The 10,522-nt window shown below is 40.4% G+C and overlaps 1 protein-coding gene across 2 annotated transcripts in view; it reads right to left on the bottom strand.

The window, feature by feature from the left end:
* Positions 1 to 1,717: 1,717 nt before the first annotated feature.
* Cacna2d3 (calcium voltage-gated channel auxiliary subunit alpha2delta 3) overlaps positions 1,718 to 10,522 on the bottom strand; it is an 837,667-nt gene continuing 828,862 nt past the window's right edge. For both annotated transcript variants that reach the window (XM_048421249.3, XM_048421250.3), the window contains 3 exons: positions 5,067 to 5,179; positions 4,767 to 4,849; positions 1,718 to 2,132 (listed from right to left, as the gene is read on the bottom strand). In XM_048421249.3, coding sequence (XP_048277206.1) covers positions 2,040 to 2,132; positions 4,767 to 4,849; positions 5,067 to 5,179 — 289 coding nt within the window. In that variant the 3' untranslated portion in view covers positions 1,718 to 2,039. The remainder of the gene's footprint in view (positions 2,133 to 4,766; positions 4,850 to 5,066; positions 5,180 to 10,522) is intronic.

Below are 10,522 nucleotides of genomic sequence, written 5' to 3'. Positions count from 1 at the left end.
ATAAATGTAGGTCAGGAAAGGCCACCTACCACGGGTAAGACTGGAAGTGTGCGAGGAAGTGGCACGCACAGGTATCTGGGGTGAAACAGTGCCTTGGACAGAGGTGACAATTGCAAAGGCCCTGACGAGGTTAAACCTGCCCTGCATGTTTGAAGAGCAGGGAGGACACCTGCTTAAGTGCAAGGAAAGGGTAAGTGTTAGGGACACAGCATTAACAGACACTGTGCAGTCAGTGTTAAGAACACATTTGGTAAAATGGATTGAGACTCGTCCTTGGGACATGGTGGATTGGAGAAAGTTATTTACTGGCAAATTTGATAAGAATAATGCCCACTTGGTTGGCAATAGTTTTGGAACAGACAACACAAGGGACCTCCTGGGCCATTCACAGGACTGTGATGACCCGCAATGCCACAAGGCATAGTATGACTCAACCCTATTACCTTTATGTCACAGCTAAGGGCAGTTCCATTCTGCTATTCAGAGCTGTATTGGGGTGTATTTATAAACATGTATTCTGTACCGTCAGTACTAAATTACATACACAGTGACATTTTTGCCATTTCTCAGAATTATAGTGGAGTATCATGGGTCATAGGGCACTAGTTTTGTTGAAAGCTATATCACTGCTGGGCACACGCCTTTAATCCCAGCACTCAGGAGGCAGAGGCAGGTAGACGTCTTTGAGTCCTAGGTCAGCCTGGTCTACTAGAGCTAGTTCCAGGGCAGGTTCCAAAGCTACAGAGAAATCCTGTCTCAAAAAGAAAGTTACATAGCCATTGCCTAGTATTCAATATAATGAGTTTTTATTTGTATGAATGACAACTGCATTATTCACTGATTAGTGCACAGAAGTGAACAGTAGAGATGACCACGATTGTATGACTCCATGGTGGGCACTTTTTCTGCAGGTATTGCTCTATTGAGACCAGAGCTGGAGGCACAATCACCTTAAGGAGCATATCAGTGTGGTGCTGCTATTCCCTTCAACCATGGCACTCTTTCAGAAAGAGATGAGCGTACACTGGGATTGTGTTGTTGTTGTTTTGAAAGTTTAAGCAGGCTCCAGATGGCTTTGAGATAGCCATCCCATAGAGCAAGACATTTTTACCTAGGAGAGGAAATTATTCCACCTTATTTGGTTACCACGATCCAGTGGATCTGTTTTTCTGTTTGAGAGCCAGCATTTCAGGAACGGTTATGGGTCTGGGTAGTTTCATGTCCTGAAATATCTAAGATCTGGTTTCGCCTCTTATTTACGGGCAAAGCCAGAAGCCAAATGCGGAAGAAATGAGCTTCGGCGTCTTTCATGGTCATTCTTTATGTCCTCTGAGCCTTTTCGGAAGAATTTCCTGGGATTTATGAGTTCTTTATTTCTGCCCTTAAATAGTTCAGCGCTAGACTATTATGAGAGAGTGTGTTCTCCTCCAAAGTATGATTTCTATTGAAGCCGAATTCAACAAACCCAGGGTTCTATGTAATGAAATCTCCCCAATGTAGACGATAGTTTGATTTACTTCTGTAAATATTTTTGGGATTTGAGTGGAACATCTAAACTATTGTTAACTATTTGTCTTGAGTCTGCTTTGGGGCACATTCTCTGCCAATGGCATCCTTATTGGTTCCTGGAATAGGTGACATTTTTCCAACCGTGATTTTTTTTTCTTTTTTAATCTGTGTTCTCAGCTCATAAAATGACAAATTCCAAACAAGGTGATTATGATTTTAATATACTTTATTTAAAAAGTACACAGTTTTAAATTGGTTTCCATAGTTTTCGAGCAGAAGGGACACTGCCTATCCAGTACAGCCCCATGTCTGAGGAAGGGTGATCACGTGGCAAACTCACATTGGCATGACTGGCAAAGTAAAAAGATAACTTTTTGTCAATGTATCTGCAAGAGTTCCTATCACGCACAGTTTGAAATCATGAGATGCTGATGGCTGGCCTATGCTTATGTCTCTATGTCGCACCATATTTGGGTTCACAGTTTATCCATGATTTATAGCATGCCAAAAGAACATCTCGGTAGTCAGTGTCACCTCAAGGAGAGACTCGAAACCAGGGGGAGCAGCAGCAGGACCGCCTGGGCCTGGAGACTCGATGCACCCCCACACTCTCTTGCGTTCTCCTGCGGGGAAAGCAGGGGCTGGTTAGAGCAGAGATGGGTTCCAGGACATTAGGCTTTGCCATTTTCATACTGATGAGGACTCTGGAATCTTCGGACTCAGTGATGGAAGGATACAGATTTGTCTAAATCCCACCAAGCTAGAGTTCCAAATCCCTAACTGCAGTTGTCAACGTGCATACATTCTGAACTACTCTTTGGAAATTATTCTACTTTCTTAAAGGTTTATTTTTTTTCTTATGTGTAGGTTAGGGGCTGTGACTGTCGAGTGCTGGGCCTGACGAATCCAGAAGAGGGCATCAGATCAGCTGAACTCTCAAGCAATTGTGAGCAACTTGAAGTAGGTGCTTGGAACCTAACTGGGGTCCTCCGCAAGAGTAGTATGTGCTCTTAACCGCTGAGCTACATCTCCAAGGCCTGCTTTGAAAATTATGTAGACCCACTGAAGGTGGCTCTCAACCTTGCTAATGCTGCAACCCTTTAACACAATTCCTCATGTTGTGCTGGCCCCAATTGTTAAATTCTTTTCATTGCTACTTTATAATGTAATTTTGCCACTGTTGTGAATCATAATGTAATAAATCTTTTTGGAAAAAGGTTTGATGAGGTGTTGTGACCCACAAGTTGAGACCTACTGATGTAGTGCATTCAAGAGGTAAAGGGCTACTGCTGCAGGCATCCACCGCTGCAGGCATCGCCACTGCAGGCTTCTTTTGCAGTCTTAAAAAAGCATGAGAGGGTGAAACACTAGTGCTGAGGGATACAGCCAGCTCAGAAACTGCTTCTCGGGTCATTTTTCTTTTTTATTTCGGGGAGAGAGACCCTGTTTCAGAAAAATCACTTTATGTGTTTCTTTCTCTTAAACACATGCAGAAATGCTGCCAACTCCATTATTCTCCTATTCTGTTTGGCTCTTTTCTTACTAATGGGTGTTCACTTTATCATCTATTCTATACTTTTCCAAAAGCCACCAGATGTTAAGACTCTACCATCCAGTGCGATTTGCTTCTGCCTGTGGGAAAGGTACTCAAGAGGAAGGCTGTAAAACTTGAGACTGCTGTGCCTCTGAATTAGACCTATCTGTTGCTTCACTTTGTATTACTTTAACAACCTTGGGCTATTACTAATTATCAGCATCATTTGAACTTCTGTAACAATGCTCCTGATGTTGTCAGAGTTTTCCTAGGTAGGTCAAGCTACTTGAAGAGTTAAATGGGTCTGTTTTTGTTCCAAGGCTTCTAGTCTTATATAATGAAGCATCTCATTAATTCCTAGAACGTTATCCACGAGACTACTACTTCGCCATGTAAGACTAATCCACATATTCTTTTTGAATTAACTCTTTATACAACTACTTTCTAGGTTATACTGACCCCAACTTCAGCATACTAGAAAGAAGAAACTACATAATTTTATGTTTATCTTATATTCAGCTACCAAAGAAGATTTTCTAGTTGACTCTAGTCATTTTTACTTTAATTACTCAGAGACAGATTCTTACTTTGTACCTAAGTCTGGTCTTGAACTTGCTTTCTTCACACCTTGGACGCTCAAATGCTGCCTTATAGGTGAGACTAACATACCCAGCCCAATCCCTGGTTTTAACTCAAATTGTTTATATGTTCAGAGTTGCATGTGACTAGGATTACTGAAATATTAAAAAGGTTTTCATCATATATATATATATATATATATATAGTATGTACAAAATGTTGCTTTAATTTCCATTTTGACTATAGATGCAAATATTCTCCATAAACTCTAATTTAATATAATCAAAATACTGACAGTACTTAAAATAGGTAGTATACTGACTTTTAACACCTTAAGAACTGAATAGCCTACAGTACATCAAAAATTATGTGTTATTTGAAAGTACACAGACAGGAAGAAGGCTGAGGTGACATTTTCAACAGTAGGTGTTCAATCTCTCTCTAGTTATAGATCTGGGCAAGCTTTCTGCTTTGGGTAGGGTAGAAGTGGGGTTCATTTAGGAGCTTATTCTTCTTGTTTTAAAATGTTGTCACCGATACAACTGCAGAATGTATGCAGATTCACCTTCGTCAGGAGTGGGCTTAATTCTACACTCACTGACAGAGGTGTGGCAATTTAGGGGTTTGGATGCAGGTGTGTCTAACCTGCTGTTCACATACTCCCAGGAGAGCAATGAATGCAGGCCAACAGGTTTGTAGAGGACAATATCATAGTGAAGCTGGACAACCCTGGTTACCACTTAGCTTTCCCCTCCATCAGTGAAAACGATCTGATACTAAATCGCTACTTTTCTTTAAGTAAATATCTTATAAACAAAAAGCTATCTGAAGTAATCCATGGAAGTAAAATTACCTTCCATTTAAAATAAATAAACCATGATGGTCAGAGCCACCTTGCACATGATAAAAATCATCACTCATAGAGAGCTAGAAAAAGATCTTAGAATATAGACAGCAAAGGAAGAAGTCACCAAGTAGAGATGGCCCGGATACCTCGATCTATTAGCTGTCATGTATTCCTCTTTTAGCTTTCAGAAAGGAAATATTTTCTCATGAGTCAAGTTTCAGCTGTAGTTCCTGGTCATCATGAGGTACTCATTGTGAATCTGATGGGAAAAAGAATTGAAATGGTTCTCAGACTTGCCTCAGGATGGAAGCCGTGGCAGGATTCCGGACGCCGTCTGATCTTCTGAGCCTTTAAACGTTCGCACTTAAGGGATTCATTATGTTGACTGTAGTTAAGGTGTGTTTCCGACGGCCGCTTCTCTCACTCTGAACTTCAGGGGTCAAAACTTGGCACTAAGTAGCTTAAGCACTTTTCTCCATACATAGGTAAAGGATGTAACCCCTCCCTCTTTGGCCCGTCTCCCTCGAGTTTCCTTCCTGTTGTTTCCCCTTTACCAGTTGCAGCTGCAGCGGCTGGACCCACACAAAAAAAGGATATACCTGATTTCAATGGGCGCCATGGTGATGGGAGCCACAGACTCACAGAGACAGCTGCTGTCCACCACCACCATGAACAGATTGCTGCTTGGGATTTGTTGGATTACAAAGGACCTGTGGGAACAAGTAACAAGACAGTGAGAGGTCACTTACCATCTGTCTTCATTTCATTTCTGTTGCTTTGATAAAATCCGCTGACAGCAGAACTTAGGAAGAAAGGGTTTATTTCAGTTCCCAGTTTCAGGTTATAGTTCATCATTGCGGGGAAGTCACAGCTCAGGAGCTTGGCACAGCTGGTCACAGGGCATCCACGACTAGGAACACGATACAGGGAATCCAGGCAGTCTCATGCTCGGCTCATTTTCTCCACCCTTGTATCATTTAAGATCCCTTGCCTGGGGAATACTGTCTTCCACAGTGGGTAGCTCATTCTCCTCAATTCACATCAACAAAATGAGTTGGCCAACTTGATAAAGACAACCATGCATTGAGATTCTCTTCCCAGGTGAGCCTAGATTGTGTTCACGCAACAATGAAAATTAACCACCACACCACCTCTCAAACGAAAAGATATATAGGAATACTTCTCCCCTGTGGAAACAGCTGTAATATTTTATGGAACCAGATCCAGAGACAACCTTTCTAGGAAGTTGCTCCCCTCAATTGAGATGCTTTAACCAAAAGTGCTAAGCTGGAATAAGAAAGCAACAGCTGTATTCTCTTGAAGTTAGTATCATTCCTCTGGAGAAACTGAGGTTTTAAGTAGAGAAATCAGTCAGAACTGGGTAAGTCATGTCAGTTTATCTCTGACTTCATTCTATAGAATTAGGTCTCAGGACGATCCTCACAATGGAACTCACAGAAGCTATCTCCTGTTTCCCTGTCAAGGGCGTCTGGTTTGCTAAGAAAATGTCCAGGGCCCAAAGTATCATCTCATACTATGATTTTCTTCTGGCAGAGCTTTTCTCCTTTCCTCTGACCGCTGTGTGCCGTGCTGAGAAGTCCCATTCCTGTACCACGTTGTCCTCTATCTGACCAGTAGAGAGGACGGTATTTTCGGTGAAACTGATTCTAGACACAGAAGAGGTCTACAATCCATGCTAATTCCAGATCTAAGACTAGATAGTAACTCTGGCCTTTGAGCTCCACCAGTCCAGCCAGTCCAGTTGTAGTGAGCTTGACGGTGTCACCATCGTGGAACTGGTGTAATCTGAAGAAGCTGCTTGTATTAAAGACTGTGCTGACTACTTATCTCGGACGGCTAGAGCACTGGAGTGAGTGTACAAAGATCTGGGATGCTGTAGCGGCTGAGCTAAAATGTTCTTGGTCCATCTTAGTCCCTTTAATAACCTTAACTTTGTATGGATCTTAACATCCTTGGGAGTGTCGATCTTAACATCCTTGTATTAGAGACACTCTTTGGGAATAATCTCATGAGAGCCCTTACCTCCACCAACACCAAAGCCAAGAATGCTAAAATCACACCAGAAAGCTTGCTTTGTTAAACAGCCTACCTCCCTAAGGTCCCCACTAAGGTATTTGGAAAATGGATTTACTTAATATTTTGTTTAGCTAAGTGACCACAAAAGTTGATGTAACTTCCTCCATGGTGGAATATGTCATTCAGGGTGACTTGAATATGTGTTCTGGGGCCATGGTCATTCATAGTTGGCTTAGAATAAATTATCTTCTCATTTCTATTAAAGCATGCACGTTATTTAATGTCAACAGTTTTAGTGCCTACATGGATCCCCAGAGAGTATCTACTTTTGCCAGGAGAGTCATTTGGATAGCTGCCATGCACCAGTTTGTCCTGTCAATGTCCCCAACCCCGGCACACAATGCCTTTTCAAGAAGATATGGTGAGGCCAGTATCCTGCTTTTGGTTGATAAGTCCTTAGCTTTATTCTGAGTTCATTGCTATGTTTGGGTGTCCTCTTACAAAACATTTGTTTGAACTTCAGTTTATTATCAGTTGGCTTTTTAAAAAATATAGCTCGTCCATTATCTGAAGTTTAATTTGTCTTTCTCCCAATCATTCAAATTTCCTGTTTTTAGTATAGAATTATTATGAGTACCTAATTCTGAAGATGCCAGGATGAGGTAGTACTTGTACCCCCCCCCCCCGGCTTGAAAGGGTGTGGTTAAGATACTGCGAATGCTCCTTAGTCTACACTATGATATTCAGTTTCACAAATAACTTTATGCCTGGGTCAGAGGGAATGCTATTGGATCATGCAGGAAGACACACATAAAGGTTCTTGAACTCTGCCACCTTCTATAGACATGGAGGATAAACCCAAGCCACAAAGGGAAGAACTAATTTCTGTGTAAAATCAGAGGAAGGGAAAGAATTCCCGCAGCAGAGCATAAATTGTCAAGACTCCCAGCCCATCGGCGGTTTTACATAGGGGAAGCCTTTGTGGAAACAGAAATTCATGGAAGGAGAAATATTTGGGAAATAATGACAGTTTGTTACTCCAAATGCCTTTAGATCTAATGCTGATGGCACTTTAACTTGCAGATATACAGGAAAATGGGGAAATTAAAGGATGATCGGCGCCATGTTTACATTATTGGGAAGCAACTTCATAAAACTAAATTAGATTCTTTGCTTACCAAACTAGAAGGCTTTAGTAGAGGAGAAACAGGGGAGAAAATACCTGGCCTTGCTTGAGTTTCTTTGTGAAGGCCCTGAGATCTGGTTCTAGCTATAGCATCCTTAAAATAGGTCCAAGCTTTGACTCATGGGTAAATGTGGTTCCCATCCTCACATACATCCTACTGGATTTTATCTCTAAACCTGAATAACTTTCGTCTATATGAATAAAAAGATGGTTTTGCTCATATAGTACCGATATTGGAGAATTGTGTGTACCTTGGTAGTAGCCCCAGGTTCTTCTGTCATGGAAAAGAGACCTGGACAGATAGGCAGATAATAGCAAGTGAGGCAAGAGAATCCAGTAAGAAAGGATACAGTTCCAAGAGAGAAAGCCGGCCAGTGCAAAAAGGGTTCAGAGCTCAACGGTGCTGACACACAAAAGACTTTGGGGTTTGTTTACAAATGGTGGGATTTTCCCTGCATGAAGTGACAGAAGTAGATCTATACAAATCTTTTGCAATAAAATGTATAATCTTAAGTTTATAGTATATCAAATTGGGTAATATTTATTCAAGTAAATTTCTAAGAAATCATCAACTAAGTAGGCTCTGCAGTCTAAATACCCTGACATTCTTTTTTGTTTTATAAAATATGAAAATGTTACAATTATATTTTTGATATGTCTCCATACTTGAAAATTGCATTATAAGAATTCAAACATCATTGAGGAATAATAACTAAAAGTAGAAAAGGGAAAAAATTGACTTTGAGAGGAAAATGAGACATTTTGTAAAAGCCTAGCAGAACATCAGAAAACACAAAGGGAAGATTTATTTTTAAAGAATGTCTGTTTCCAAAGCTAGAAAGGGGGTGTAGTACACAGGGTGTAGACAAGGGTGTGGGAGCTGAGACGTAACTGAGAGGGTAAAGGGGTTTTTTCAAAATCATGGGCCTTGTGGGAGCTTTTATTTATAGGATTTTCTGGGAACTGGCTGATGCCCAAGGCACAGTGGTGTCCGTCCAATGATTTACCAGTGTTAGGTGGCCATCTTCCTAAAGCAGTGTTCTGCTGTCAATTGGAGACGGTGAAGGTGGAGTCTCTTTTGAGGTACATCTCTCTTTTACACAGAACAAAATGGCTACAGAGAGATGCCTTGAGCTCTAGTCTACCATAGTGTAGCAAAAGAAAGAATATTTGCATATTAGCAAAGAAGAGATGTAGACCTAAAGCTTATGGAGAACTAAACAAGCAATGCAAAGAACAGGGCAAATTCACACGTCAGCTATGTTGGCCAAAGTGAAGTGCCGGATGAAGGGCAGATGGAAGGAAGGGGAGATAGGTAGGATGTATGATGTGAAATGTACAAAGTATCAATAAAAGTTAAAAAAAAATAATGACTAGCTATGTGCTGTCCTAAAAAAAATCACATAGCTTAAAAATGAACAGTTGAAAAAAGACATTGCACAGATGGAAACCAAAAGTGAGCAGAGGTAGCATATATGTAAAAAGAAAGGCAGACTTTAAATTAAAAATTTAAAAATTTTGAGATTAAAGTATCAATTCTGAAGGAAGATTCAACAATTTCAAATGTGCATATACCTAATAACCTGCTGGCCAAAGAGTAAGGCCAATACTATTGTTAATGAAATGAGAGACACTAATAAATTAATAGTTGGGTGGGCTTGTGACTGCACTTTTCCCAATGGGCATATTATCCCAACAGAAAATCAACAAAGAGATATCTGGACTGAGTCATGGTCTAAGTCCAGAGGCCACTGATTTGCTCATCAGACAGTATCGCCGTGTGCAGCTCTCTGGTATGTACACCATACAGTCTCAGGGTAGGTGTCATGTTAGGTAACAAACAAAATCTCAGTATTGTTCTCAAAATTGAAATCATATTATGTATTTTCTCAGTCCCGAATGGAATAAAACCACAAATCATGAAGCGAATGGAAAGACTAGGAACTGAGTATTTCCTGAGTGGCCAAAGTGAATGGAAAGACCAGAAACTGAGGATGTTCCTGAGTGGCCAATAGGCAAGTGGGGAAAACAGAAAAACAAAAGCAAATGCCAGTGTCACCCACGGAATCTGCGGGATGCAGCGGAGGCATTGGTCCTGAGAGGAAAACCCAGACAAACAAATGCAAACTCAAAACAGTCAAGACAGAAGTAAGCTGAAAGTCAGAGCACTAAATGAACCAGAATCTCAAAAATTAACAAATGATTTTATAACTGCTGATTTTATAAAGGTTAGTTGACAATTCTTTAGACGGATGAATTAATAACATAAATACCCAAATGAATAGACATAAAACAGAGTCATGACAACTTACATCTGTCATATCTCTACCTTAACCCTAACCCTAACCGCATACCTGTGAGTACATACCACCTACCAAAACTGAGTCATTAAGGAACCGGCCAATAGTAAGCAATGAGACTAAAAATCTACTATATTGTAACAGGTAGCTCAGGCCCTGATGGCTACACGGATGATCCCAAGCAGGAATACCTAAAGAAGGGCTAATTTCAGTTCTTCTGAAACTATTTCAAAAGTTGAGATGGAAGGAAATCTGTCATAGACTTTAGATCAACATTCACTTATACTCCAAAAGAGAAAAAAATACAAAATAGAATGATATCATTAATGAACATAAATGTAAAAATTCTCAATAAAAGACCAGCAAACCAAATTCCCCAGCACAGCAAAACTTCAAACACTATGGTTCAGAAAAATTCCTAGGGATTTAAGGATGGTTGAAAATATGTAAATTAATAAATATTGTATAAGGCATGAGAAGAAAAAAACATATGATCATAATAATAAATACATAAAAATCAATAAATATAT

The sequence above is a fragment of the Myodes glareolus genome, chromosome 5 (genome assembly GCF_982192425.1).
Source record: "Myodes glareolus chromosome 5, mMyoGla1.1, whole genome shotgun sequence".
NCBI lineage: Eukaryota > Metazoa > Chordata > Mammalia > Rodentia > Cricetidae > Myodes > Myodes glareolus.
This window is presented reverse-complemented; position numbering and strand designations above follow the sequence as displayed.